The sequence below is a fragment of the Hippichthys cyanospilos genome, chromosome 15 (genome assembly GCF_059441005.1).
Source record: "Hippichthys cyanospilos isolate Australia breed blue-spotted pipefish chromosome 15, RoL_Hcya_1.0, whole genome shotgun sequence".
In the NCBI taxonomy this organism is placed as follows: Eukaryota; Metazoa; Chordata; class Actinopteri; order Syngnathiformes; family Syngnathidae; genus Hippichthys; species Hippichthys cyanospilos.
This window is the reverse complement of record NC_142383.1, coordinates 16,329,533-16,340,793: the sequence shown is the minus strand read 5'-3', so window position 1 is coordinate 16,340,793 and position 11,261 is coordinate 16,329,533. Positions and strand designations below refer to the sequence as shown.

General features: G+C 40.1%; 2 protein-coding genes across 2 annotated transcripts; one reads left to right on the top strand and one right to left on the bottom strand.

Annotated features, from left to right (window-relative positions):
- Positions 1 to 542: 542 nt before the first annotated feature.
- On the top strand, positions 543 to 4,104 carry LOC148411943 (fructose-1,6-bisphosphatase 1-like). Its single transcript, XM_088435366.1, has 8 exons — positions 543 to 763; positions 1,790 to 1,952; positions 2,403 to 2,495; positions 2,567 to 2,707; positions 2,769 to 2,906; positions 2,987 to 3,106; positions 3,276 to 3,465; positions 3,944 to 4,104. Exons 1-7 carry the CDS (start codon positions 594 to 596, stop codon positions 3,462 to 3,464), a joined length of 1,014 nt encoding a protein of 337 aa, XP_088291492.1. The 5' UTR covers positions 543 to 593; the 3' UTR covers position 3,465; positions 3,944 to 4,104.
- Positions 4,105 to 4,329: 225 nt separating this feature from the next.
- On the bottom strand, positions 4,330 to 9,712 carry c9 (complement C9). The gene is made up of 11 exons (XM_088435363.1): positions 9,575 to 9,712; positions 8,826 to 8,916; positions 8,548 to 8,698; positions 8,036 to 8,177; positions 7,816 to 7,954; positions 7,513 to 7,734; positions 6,678 to 6,918; positions 6,475 to 6,606; positions 5,507 to 5,682; positions 5,121 to 5,355; positions 4,330 to 4,672 (listed from the first exon to the last, which is right to left on the bottom strand). Exons 1-11 carry the CDS (start codon positions 9,637 to 9,639, stop codon positions 4,515 to 4,517), a joined length of 1,752 nt encoding a protein of 583 aa, XP_088291489.1. The 5' UTR covers positions 9,640 to 9,712; the 3' UTR covers positions 4,330 to 4,514.
- Between the last annotated feature and the right edge of the window lie 1,549 nt (positions 9,713 to 11,261).

Here is an 11,261-nt window from a genome sequence, read left to right as displayed (position 1 = left end):
TGTAATGAATGAATTTCATGTACACGTATAACCAACTTATCATATTATTACTGTATACAAACCACACTGTATTTCCTTGTTGTTGCATTATTGTTGTTATTTTAACAAAACATCAAATCTGTTCACTTCATTTATAGAAAGTAGTGACAATGAAAATACTGTTTTTCAACTTGTGTTGCTAGCTAGCTAGCCAGATAGATAGACAGATAGCTAGCTAGCTAGCTAGCTAGCTAGCTAGATAGATAGATAGATAGATAGATAGATAGATAGATAGATACAGTAGCTAGCTAGCTAAACAGTAGCTTGATACTCAATAGATTATATGGTAAGTTACAGATGTAGTCTAATTAAGCTACTGTAAAATTTGTGTAGTGAGTGAGAATCACAACATTGTTGATCGTGGTCTATTGAACACGGCAAAGGTAGAACTTGTCCATTATCTTCTGAACTTTGCCCATTCAAACGCAGAGTCATTTGTGATTGGTTGGCGCGCTCCCACACCCCCCCATACGGCCTCCCCAGCCCCCCTCTCTGTTGTCCGGTCGCGCACCTTTAACTGAGGCTCCACTTGGCTGCAGGCACGAGGTCCGAAAATGTCCGAGAAGGGAGCCTTCGACACCAACGTGCTGACCCTCACCAGGTTTGTGCTGGAGGAGGGCAGGAAGGCCCACGGGACCGGCGAGCTCACCAACCTGCTCAATTCCATCTGCACGGCCGTCAAAGCCATCTCCACCGCCGTCAGGAAGGCCGGCATCGCCAACCTGTGAGAATTTCTATGTTGTTTATCCCTTAAATTGCTTAAATGCTTTTTATCTGTACTACTAATACAATTCAGTGCAACCAATAGAATAACTAGGGCTTGCTGTTGTAAAGTTTTTCCACAACTAGTACCACTTTTTCCCTACTCGTATGACCTTCGGATGGATATGATTTATGCCTTTGATATCAAATAATTGCTGAAAAAGCTCTCCATGAATATTTTATTCAGTTACTTCATGTCCGACTTAAGGCGGAACTTCTATTAAGCTCGTTGCGCTCGTGCAAAAGTGTCCAGAAATTAAATAGTGGAATCAATCAGTAGTGGAAAAATGTTACAATACAATTATTTACTAATGCACTGAAACGTCCTTCAATCGAGGAGAAAGATTTTATACACCTTAAGCTGAATAACAAGATTAAATGTGCAGTTTTCCATGTATAAACAATCACCTATTTGGGTTTTCATCTTTTATAATGCTGTTTATACCAAAGGATTGAAATCATGCTCATTTTTGTCAATTGTACGTCATCTAATCAAAGATTCTTTGTATGTATATATATATATATATATATATATATATATATATATATATATATATATATATATATATATATATATATATATATATATATATATATATATATATATATATATATATATATATATATAGAGAGAGAGAGAGAGAGAGAGAGAGAGAGAGAGAGAGAGAGAGAGAGAATCAGTCTGTTGAAAGCTCATTTAGACATACATTGTGTGTCATTGGACAGTTTTGAGTGTTAAGCTAATATTCATCCAACCCAGTAAAGACACAAACAGTAAGTTGCATGAAACACTTGGAAAATTCCCTAAAATTGCACATTCTCAACCAGTAAAAATTAGTTTGCACACACAAGCAGCATTTTGTACTTCAACCGGGGCAAAGGTTGACATTGGGGGGGGTTGCATTGACAGAGCTTTGTCAGAGTCAACATTCTCACAGCTGCGAGATCAGTAAAGTCAAAGGTCTTCTCCTCCTCCTTGTCCCGGCAGGTACGGAATCGCCGGCAGCACCAATGTGACGGGGGACCAAGTGAAAAAACTGGACGTCCTGTCCAATGACATGGTCATCAACATGATCAAGTCATCCTTCACCTCCTGCGTCCTGGTGTCGGAAGAAGATGAGAAGGCCATCATCGTGGAGTCGGACAAGAGAGTAAGAACTCAAAAAGAAAGCAATATCAATGTGTAACATCTGCGTGGTGCAGAGTTGTCTACATTCGTATTTTGTATAGAACACAATAATAATACAAAAATACAAGAATAATAATAAATACAAAGAAAGACAATTGTCCAAAATGCCTCAATCAAAATGCATGTGTTTGTACAACTTCTTTTCAAGGAATACAGTGAAGTGCAAAGGCTATTAAACAGAATAAACTGGTGCTGTAGTTTCTCCTTTTGGACACTGGGTGGCACCCACATATAAAAGAAATTGAAAACTCAAGGAGAAGATGTCATAATGTTGCGTCAAATACGTGCTAACTGCTGAGATGGAGAAATGAGACATTTAAAAAAGCAATACAAGACTTATTGTTTATAATATTACACAGACCAAAGACAGCCCTGATGTAATGACTCAAATCATGAAATTGTTTCCTTTCAGGGCAAATACATTGTCTGCTTCGACCCGTTGGACGGTTCCTCAAACATCGACTGCCTGGTCTCCATCGGTACCATCTTTGCTATCTACAGGAAGGTGCGTAGGAACCTAAAAAGGTTTTTTATTTCTCCCAATTTGACATTGCGCTCATCCCGTGTCCTCCGCAGACCACAGACGACGATCCCAGCGAAAAGGACGCCCTGCAGCCGGGGAGGAACCTGGTTGCCGCCGGTTACGCCCTTTACGGCAGCGCCACCATGTTGGTCCTGTCCACGGGACAAGGCGTCAACTGCTTCATGCTTGACCCGGTAAAGCCGCGACTCCTACGTTTTATCATTGTGCAAAAACTCATTGAATGCTCTCCTGCAGGCCATCGGGGAGTTCATCCTGGTGGACCGAGACGTAAAAATCAAGAAAAAGGGGAAAATCTACAGCTTGAACGAAGGATATGCGCAGTATTTTTACCCCGATGTGACAGAATACATTCAGAAGAAAAAGTACCCTGAGGTAAATCGATTCATTCATTCAAACACTACAAATTCCCTTCGGATCAAATGACGATGCTAACCAGTAAGCCGCATTTCCAGGACGGAACTGCTCCATACGGCAGCCGCTATATCGGCTCCATGGTCGCCGACGTCCATCGTACGCTGGTCTACGGCGGCATTTTTTTGTACCCCGCCAATACGAAGAGTCCAAAGGGCAAGGTGGGCATGTGATGGATTGCTTGATATAATCCAGCCCATTCGTAGATCATAATAATGTATAAATAATCGGCTAGTGAAATCGGTACTAAGGAACTTAGTTGACGTGATATGCGGAGCTTCATGTAATAACGATATTATAACCGTTAACCGACATGCTGCGGTCTTTCAGTTGCGGCTGCTGTACGAGTGTAACCCCATGGCGTTCATCATGGAGCAAGCGGGCGGTCTGGCCACCACGGGGGCCGGCAACGTTCTGGACATTCAGCCGACCAATATCCACCAGAGGGTCCCGGTGGTCCTGGGTTCGCCCGATGACGTGCAGGAGTACATCGCCATCTATAAGAAGCATCACAAATGAGGTGAGGTGGGGCTTGAGTCACATGCCTTGACTCAAGTCAGACTGAAGTCATCGTGACCCGACTCAGGACAGACCCGAGTCCCGCGATTCGACTTGAGTCCAACACGAGTCAGAGTCGAGTCAAATGACTCGAGTTGATTCAGACTGGAGACTCGTGACTTGACTCGAGTCAAGCTCGGGTCACATGACTCGAGTCGGGTCAAAAGAGTCGCGCCACTTGATTTGAGTCAGACGTGACTTGAGTCAGAATCGAGTCAAATGACTTGAGTCAAGTTTGAGTCACTTGGCTTCACTTGAGTCAAACAATTTACGTGCTTAGATCAAAATATTTTTATCCTCAATATAGTGCACAAACCTGGCAACCCACCAGAAATTTAAACCGCTGGGTCAAACTCCAGCTTTGGTACTTTTGTTTGTCGTCAACTACAAAAACCTTGTTTTATGTTGATGTCCATTTTTTTTCACCCGACGTGAAACAGGGCCAATCCGGTTCTTCCGCTCATTCCCTCGACTGCACTGAAACCGCAACCCGACAACCCCCGAGAACATACACATTCCGACGAAGACGGATCTTCTCGTTTGCATGTTGGACCTCCATTTGTTTAGAAAACAACAGACAAATAAATACTTGTCACACAAATGAGCTTTTTCATTGCTATTTTTCAGCCGGGACTTGAAATTTTGAATCAAACCCTCTGAATGGCTAACAGATGTTTGCCACAGAATATTCTAAGGAAGTCTTGGTTACTCAAGAGTTTTCAAAAGACTCCCTCAAATCATCTTTTCCCTTTGAAATCAATGAACATGCCATTGCTCTATTGTCTTTAAAGTACCGCCTTAAAAATGTTTTAATGAGAAACAGCACTCTTATAATGGTATAGTTTATTTAAAAAAAAGACAAAATTAAACAAATGCATAGAATTTTGCTCGCATCTTAGCCAATATTAAACACAGAACGGAGAGAAATCCGCTGATAAAACCACGAAGAACCTACAACAGTACATGCAAAATCAAATGTAAACATTAGCCACTAGGTGGCACTAATTCCCCTCAACAGTACTCTTCACTGCTGGTGTCTCCCCTGCAACGGGCGTCGAGCAGCCCGTTTGTGTTGCAGTTTCTTGTCCTGGTTCGTTTGCCGCCATTGCAGTCGGACCAGCCGGACCAACAGGACCAGTTGCCCTCTTGAGATACCACAGGCCGTTCACCTACACAATAAATGTTAACAAAAGAAAAAGATACAAGTCGTAAGTACCAACGTGAGCATGACGCACACGGAACTTGAAGTGTGTTCAAGTACATTCGGATATTTCAGATTCAAGCAGAATCTATTAGTTTTTGTTTGTTTATTATTACCTATTATCTATAAATATTAACAAAGAACAAGTCTCGTTGTGCGTTTTTACAAGCTGAGTGCGTTGCGCGCGAGACTCGAGGTGCATTCAAATGCATTCGGACATTTCAAATTCAAACTGCCGTCTCGCACTACGCATTACAAATTTGAAATACTGGCTGAATGTGTTCATTTATTATTATCATTATTACGTATGATCTATTATAGATTCATTTATTAATTATTTAATGATCTGTTGTTACGCACTGCCTAATTTACCCGGCAACAGTCAAAATATGTATTTTTTTTTTTTTTTTACTCACCTGTGTACTTTGCTTTATCGCCTTTAAAGTTCTGGCAGGCGAGCCCCTCGAAAAGGTGCGGGCACAGACAAATGCATTTGCCGTCCAGCAGCGTGACGGTGCCGCCATTTTGGCACGGCTGACACTTGCACACGCTGTATTCGGCCACGTAGTCGGCCGTGGCCCGCTTCATGTTGTCGATCCTCGCGTTAGCGTCGGCCATGTCCAAGGGAATTAGCATATAAATGGGCTGCGGCTGCAAGAGAAATTGGAAAAAAAACACCAGGGAGCTGAAATTTCACCCAGATAATGACAATATTTCAAAGCACGATCACGTAGTTAGAAAATGACCAAAAATGGTCAAAATACTGCACAAGGGTTCGTTTTTTTTTTTTTTTGCTTGTTACCTCGCTGCCCAGCAGCGCGGGGGCGTCAGCGATGGTGCGAGCCCACGTCTGATAGGTGTCGATGTCCATTATCCCATCCTTGTTTAATTTGGCCCGCATGGCCACGGCGCTCGCTAAAGTGCCTCCTTTCACCGACGTCATCACCTTGTCCACCACCGCCTTGCCGGCGATCTCATCTGCGGGTCAAAATGGACTTCCTGCTTGATATCTACTCGTCTGTTGCGTTTTGCAATATGTTAGTTTTAAGCTAGCAGATTTTTGCTAGCGGATACCACATGGGTTGTTTTTTTTTTATAGTTTGCTTTCTCAGTGTACAATTGTTTATTTTTTTTTTGTCGTTTACACCGTTGTAGCCCACTTGACAATTTTACTAATTGCCGTTAGCCCCTTTTGCCGCTAATGTTAGCTAAACTTTGACATCAAACGACATCGTGATATGATCTGGGTGATTTTGTTCGCAATGATATACGACAGCGAAATAGTGAGAAGCGGTGCGAAGGAAAATTCGAGCGTGTACGGGAGGTGTAGCCCGTTTTGTCGTAACTGTTAGCATTATGCTAGCAGACCTTTGACATGTGGCATTTTGATATGATCTGGATGTTTTTGTTTTCTTAAATAGGCTGTATGCTAAAATAATGAGAAAAGGTGCTAAAGAGAATTGTAAAAATGATTTTGATACATTTATGTGTGTTTTTATCCCGTTAAACGTGTTTTGACCAAATCACAAGTAGCCCCTTTTGTGGTAAATGTTAGCATTATGCTAGCGGAAATTTCATGGAAAATGGCATATTGATATGATCTGGACATTTTTTTTTTCTTAGCTAGGGTGTATGTGTTTCAGCCAGGTAACAGGAAGCCCCTACTGCAGTAAATGTTAGCGTCATGCTAGCAAACCTTTCATGTAAAACGCCATCTTCATATAATCTGGATGTTTTTGGTTTCTCTGTTAGATTTTGAAATAAGCAAACCTTCGGCTTTTGTGGATACGTCGTTACACTTGTCATCTTTGTAGTGAGCTTTTCCGTCGCTAACCGTGTCTCCAGTAAAGTCCACCGAGATGCCCAATTTGACGCATTCTTGGACTTTTCTGTCTGTCAAGTCTAGAAGATGAAAAAAAAAAACATTTTGAGAAATTGCCTACACAACATCCACCGTGCAATGACTGACGTACTTTTGGCTTTGATGGCATCCTGGTTGAGAACATAAATGAGTTCATATTCTCCTCCAGACTTCCCGTTTTTGGTGTAGTGCGTTCCGTAGTCCTCCAGGAACGCGAAGTAGATGCCTTTATCGTATTGCAAGGGCAAAGACCGGACGTGCGCCAGGAACTCGTCGGCCACTTGTAGCTCGCGGGAACGAAGCCTGTAGGTGCTCATCTGGATTCTACCTCTGACCCTCATGAAACTTTTGTTCTGAATGGGAAGGATAAGAATGAACAATTTTCAGTTGTATTTAACTTTTGAATCCCATTCATTTGCATTGGATTTTTTAGAACTATTTATGATGGTACTTGGAAAAGCAAATTTTTTTGGTACTAGTGACTATAAAGACACATTTCTTGTGTGTTTTAACAATACAGTGGTTTACAGTGGTATATATTTATTTATTAATTTATTTTTAAACATACTGTACAGTGATTTTTTGGGGAGAAACAATTGTCCAGGGGTGTCACACAGGCTTGGTCCTCCTAGTGAACTAAATCTAAATTATTAAATAAATCTAATAAAACAATACAAAAATAATAATAGTAAATAAATAAATAAATTAATAAACAGTAAATACAATATAATAGCAATAATAATAATAATAATAATAATAATAATAATAATAATAATAATAATACATATATTCATAATATATATAGAAGTCTATAAAGCCTAATTATCAACTAAATCCCTTAAAAAGTAATTTACTGTTAAATTAAGCATAAAACAAACATCAAACACATCCATAGCTTAGCCTTGAGCCTGCTAGCGTAAAATACGCTCCCCCAAAAAAGACATTACCCGTATGTTGGAGTACTCGGACACCTCCTTGATCATGGTTTTCTTCTCATACTGATAGTCTAAATCCACGCTGCCAGGGGGGGTGGACATGGACTCTTCGCTCGGGTTGAACTTGAAGGAGAGCCCGGCGTCCACCTTCCTGTTCATCTCGCTTAGGATCTCCCTCAGCAGACTATGCGTGTCCTCATAGATTTCCCTGGATACCGTTTCCTCTGCCAGCGTCTGAAGAATTAACAACCAATGTCGCCGTGTTGTGGTTTACTTTTCCCTAAATTACAAGGGGAAACCATCTCGATGACTCACCTCATAGTTGAGCACCCCGACATTCCACGGAAGCCGATCGTACTTGCCGGTGTACGGATTTCTCACTCGATCGCATTGGCCGTTGAAGTAATCGTTGTTGAAAGGATTCATGCGAGGGTCCGAGCCCAAAATGTTGATTCTGGTGGAAGGACAAGTTTAATATATATATATATATATATATATATATATATGTATATATATATGTGCATATATTGCATACCCGTAACCTGCCGTCCTGCCTTGCTCGTTATTTTCCAGAACGGCAGAGTGACACGGGTACCGGCCGGGTTCGCAGTCCTCGTCGGATCCATCTTGGCAGTCGTAGTCTCCGTTGCACATCAGTCTCTTTTTGATACAAGAACCTGTAGAAGAGCGCTTTGGGTTTGTCAAGGAAGACAAACTACAAATGACTGCACATGATCTAAATGTTATGTTTTGATAAAAAGGAATCTTCATTCTCGAAAATAAGGGTTTTGTAATGCGATATTTTAACAGGGATTCTGAGGGTACAGGGAGAGAATTATAAACATTTTTATTTTTATTTTTATTATCAGGGTTTGGCTTGTTAAAGAGAGGATTCTGTACTTTTTTCCAGAACAAATAGTCTTGACTCCTGTGGAGTATTTTGTCCATTACATCATAGGCTTTTCACATAAAAGGGAAAGCATTGAAAGAAAACACTAGGGAGCTGAAATTTCACCCAGATGGTTAATAATAAAGAGAGTAACGTACCTGACTCGCACTGGAACTCGGTGTCGGAGCAAGCGGGACGCGGAGGTTGTTGACATGTGGCGTTGCTCACGCAGGACTCTCGGTCCCCAATAGAACCCTGGCAGGACTCGCCGCCAAACTGCCCGAAAACCATTGCGCTCCGAGAACGCCTCTTACGTCACAAAACGAAGAAAAGCAAGATTAGTTCTTAGATTCCTCGGATAAACGTGATAGGGATGTAAATAAGAAAATAAATGAGATCCGGATTTCGGCCCGGGAATCAGGGGAAATGGACTCACTCTGGTTAACGTGCACGGATCACAAGCGCTCCACTCGGACCAGCGACTCCACACGCAGTCCACGGCGGGCGGATCAGGAAGTTCCACGCCCCTGAAAAGACATAATTAGCAACAAAATTAAGCCAGACGGATGTTCCCAAAGGAGGAAATGAAGAATTACGATTACGTTTTTACTAACAACAATGGTACGTTACACGCTAGAGAGATGAAACTAAAAACATGCTAGCTAGCGTGTGTACTGTAGGCTAGCTTGTCTGATGATATTTTTTTTCTTCAGACACGCGTTCCCATAATAGGAAGTGGAGAATTATGTTTTGTTATCAAATTAAATATGCTATTGAACTGGTGACACATGTTTTTATTCAGTTGTTTTAATTGACAACAACGTAGAGAGACGAAACTCAAAACATGCTAGCTAGGTGTAGGCTAGCTTGCTTCGTGATTTTCTTGCAATTTCTCTGACGGAATTTGCTCAGATAAGTGGAATATTATTTTTTGTTATTGCCTCAAATCTGCAGTATCGTTAAATATGATTTTGTTCAGAAGTTTTAATTTACATTTAGTTATTTAAAAAAAAAAAAGCTGCTAGCTAGCAGTTGTAGGCTTTGTCTATTTCATGTTTTTTCTTATATTTTGCCATTTGTTTTCCTCAAATTTTGTATTTAATGAATTATGTCAATTAAAATGGGTTTAGTTTATTTTTCTCGAGTTTCTGAATATGTTAATGAAAAATTTAAAATGATACATACATTCCTTTTCCCGGGAACGCCAGCATGAAAAAGAGAGCCAGCAGGACAGCAAGCGAGATCCTCATCTTTGCAACTGAAAAACAACTAGAATGTGCACAAAGCTCAGGGCCAAAGCGACTTTTAAGCTGTCACTCTGTCAATGATTGTCATATTGCAAACGCACTTTTTTTCCCCCATTTAGATTTTAGAATTGGCGATATTGATCGGCGCCTGGGAATCTCCCAAATGGCAGAGATAATGTTTGTTTAAAGAGGCCAGAATGTTTCGTTCTGTATTATTAAACCGCAGGATTGTCATCAGTTTTTTCATCACTCTGTAGTGTCCACTTTTTAAAATATTTCAGCCATTTCAAAGCCAGTACAAACACAAAAAAAAATATTGGAAAAACAAATTATGAGGAAGTACATGTATGCAATTTTGATTCCATGTGGCTCCACTAGATGGCGTCAAACACGCAATATACAGGAACATAGAATGCTCTGATGAGTTTGATTTTATTTTAAAAAAAACAACAACAAACAAAACACAGCATCCGGCTAGCATCCACTAATTGGCTTGCTGCTAATTCCCATGATTGTTATTAAAGTTAAGATAATATTTGATCTTTCTACACTTAAATAAAAATGACAAATGTTATAAAATATATTAGTAATATTGAACATCATGTTTGTGATTAATTTCCTTTCGGAAAGTGATGTTAAAATAAAGTGCGAACTACCTAGCAGCCACTATTTTGCTAGTTGCTAATTCCGCTGTTTGTTATCAGGTTTAAATATTTTTTATGACTTTCCACACTTGGATAAAAATGACAAATGATACAAAATATTAGTACTAAAATTGAAGGTCATATTTGTGATTATTGCATCTCGGAAAGTGATGTTAATGCAAACGCTAACCAGCTAGTAGCTACAACCTTGCTAGCTGCTAATCCCGCTTCTTGTTATCAAGTGCAGCCATTTTTTATGACTTTCTACACTGGATGAAAATGACAAATGTTACAAAATCTTATTGCTAATATTGAACATCATATTTGTGATTAATTTCCTCTCAGAAGGGTTAGGGTTAATCTAAACTGCTAAATAGCTAGCAGCCACTAATTTGCTAGTTGCTAGTACTACTGCTTGACTTCAAGTTAAATTAATTTTATGACTTTTTACACATGGATGAAAATGACAAACATTACAAAACATCAAAATCGGAAAACGATATTAATGTAAACCGCTAACTAGCTAGCAGCTACAAAATTGCTCGATCCTAATCCGGCTGCCTGTTATCATGTTAAATTAATTTTTAAGACTCTCTACACATGGATGAAAATGATGAATGTTTCAAAATATTAGTACTAATATTGAACATCATATTTGTGATGAATTGCCTCAGAAAGAAGGAATAAAACAGCTACTAGCATTGCTAACTGTGAGCATGTCAGTCGTGTGCTGCATTGTTTGCTAGCTTAAAGCTAAGTGGGCTTTCCTAAGGCTAAGCTATATGATTGTGTCATTTTTATTTCTTTTATGCTTAATTTGACGAGAATGACAATGATATTTAAAAAAAAACAAATCGACCTCAATTTCTTTTATGTGAAATCTGAATATGGATCGTAAATGTAGGTCAGCGCGGATGACTTCCCGCTACTGGCGTTGACGTTGGCACTTGACCGTGTCGTTTAATCGTTGAGCGTAACAGC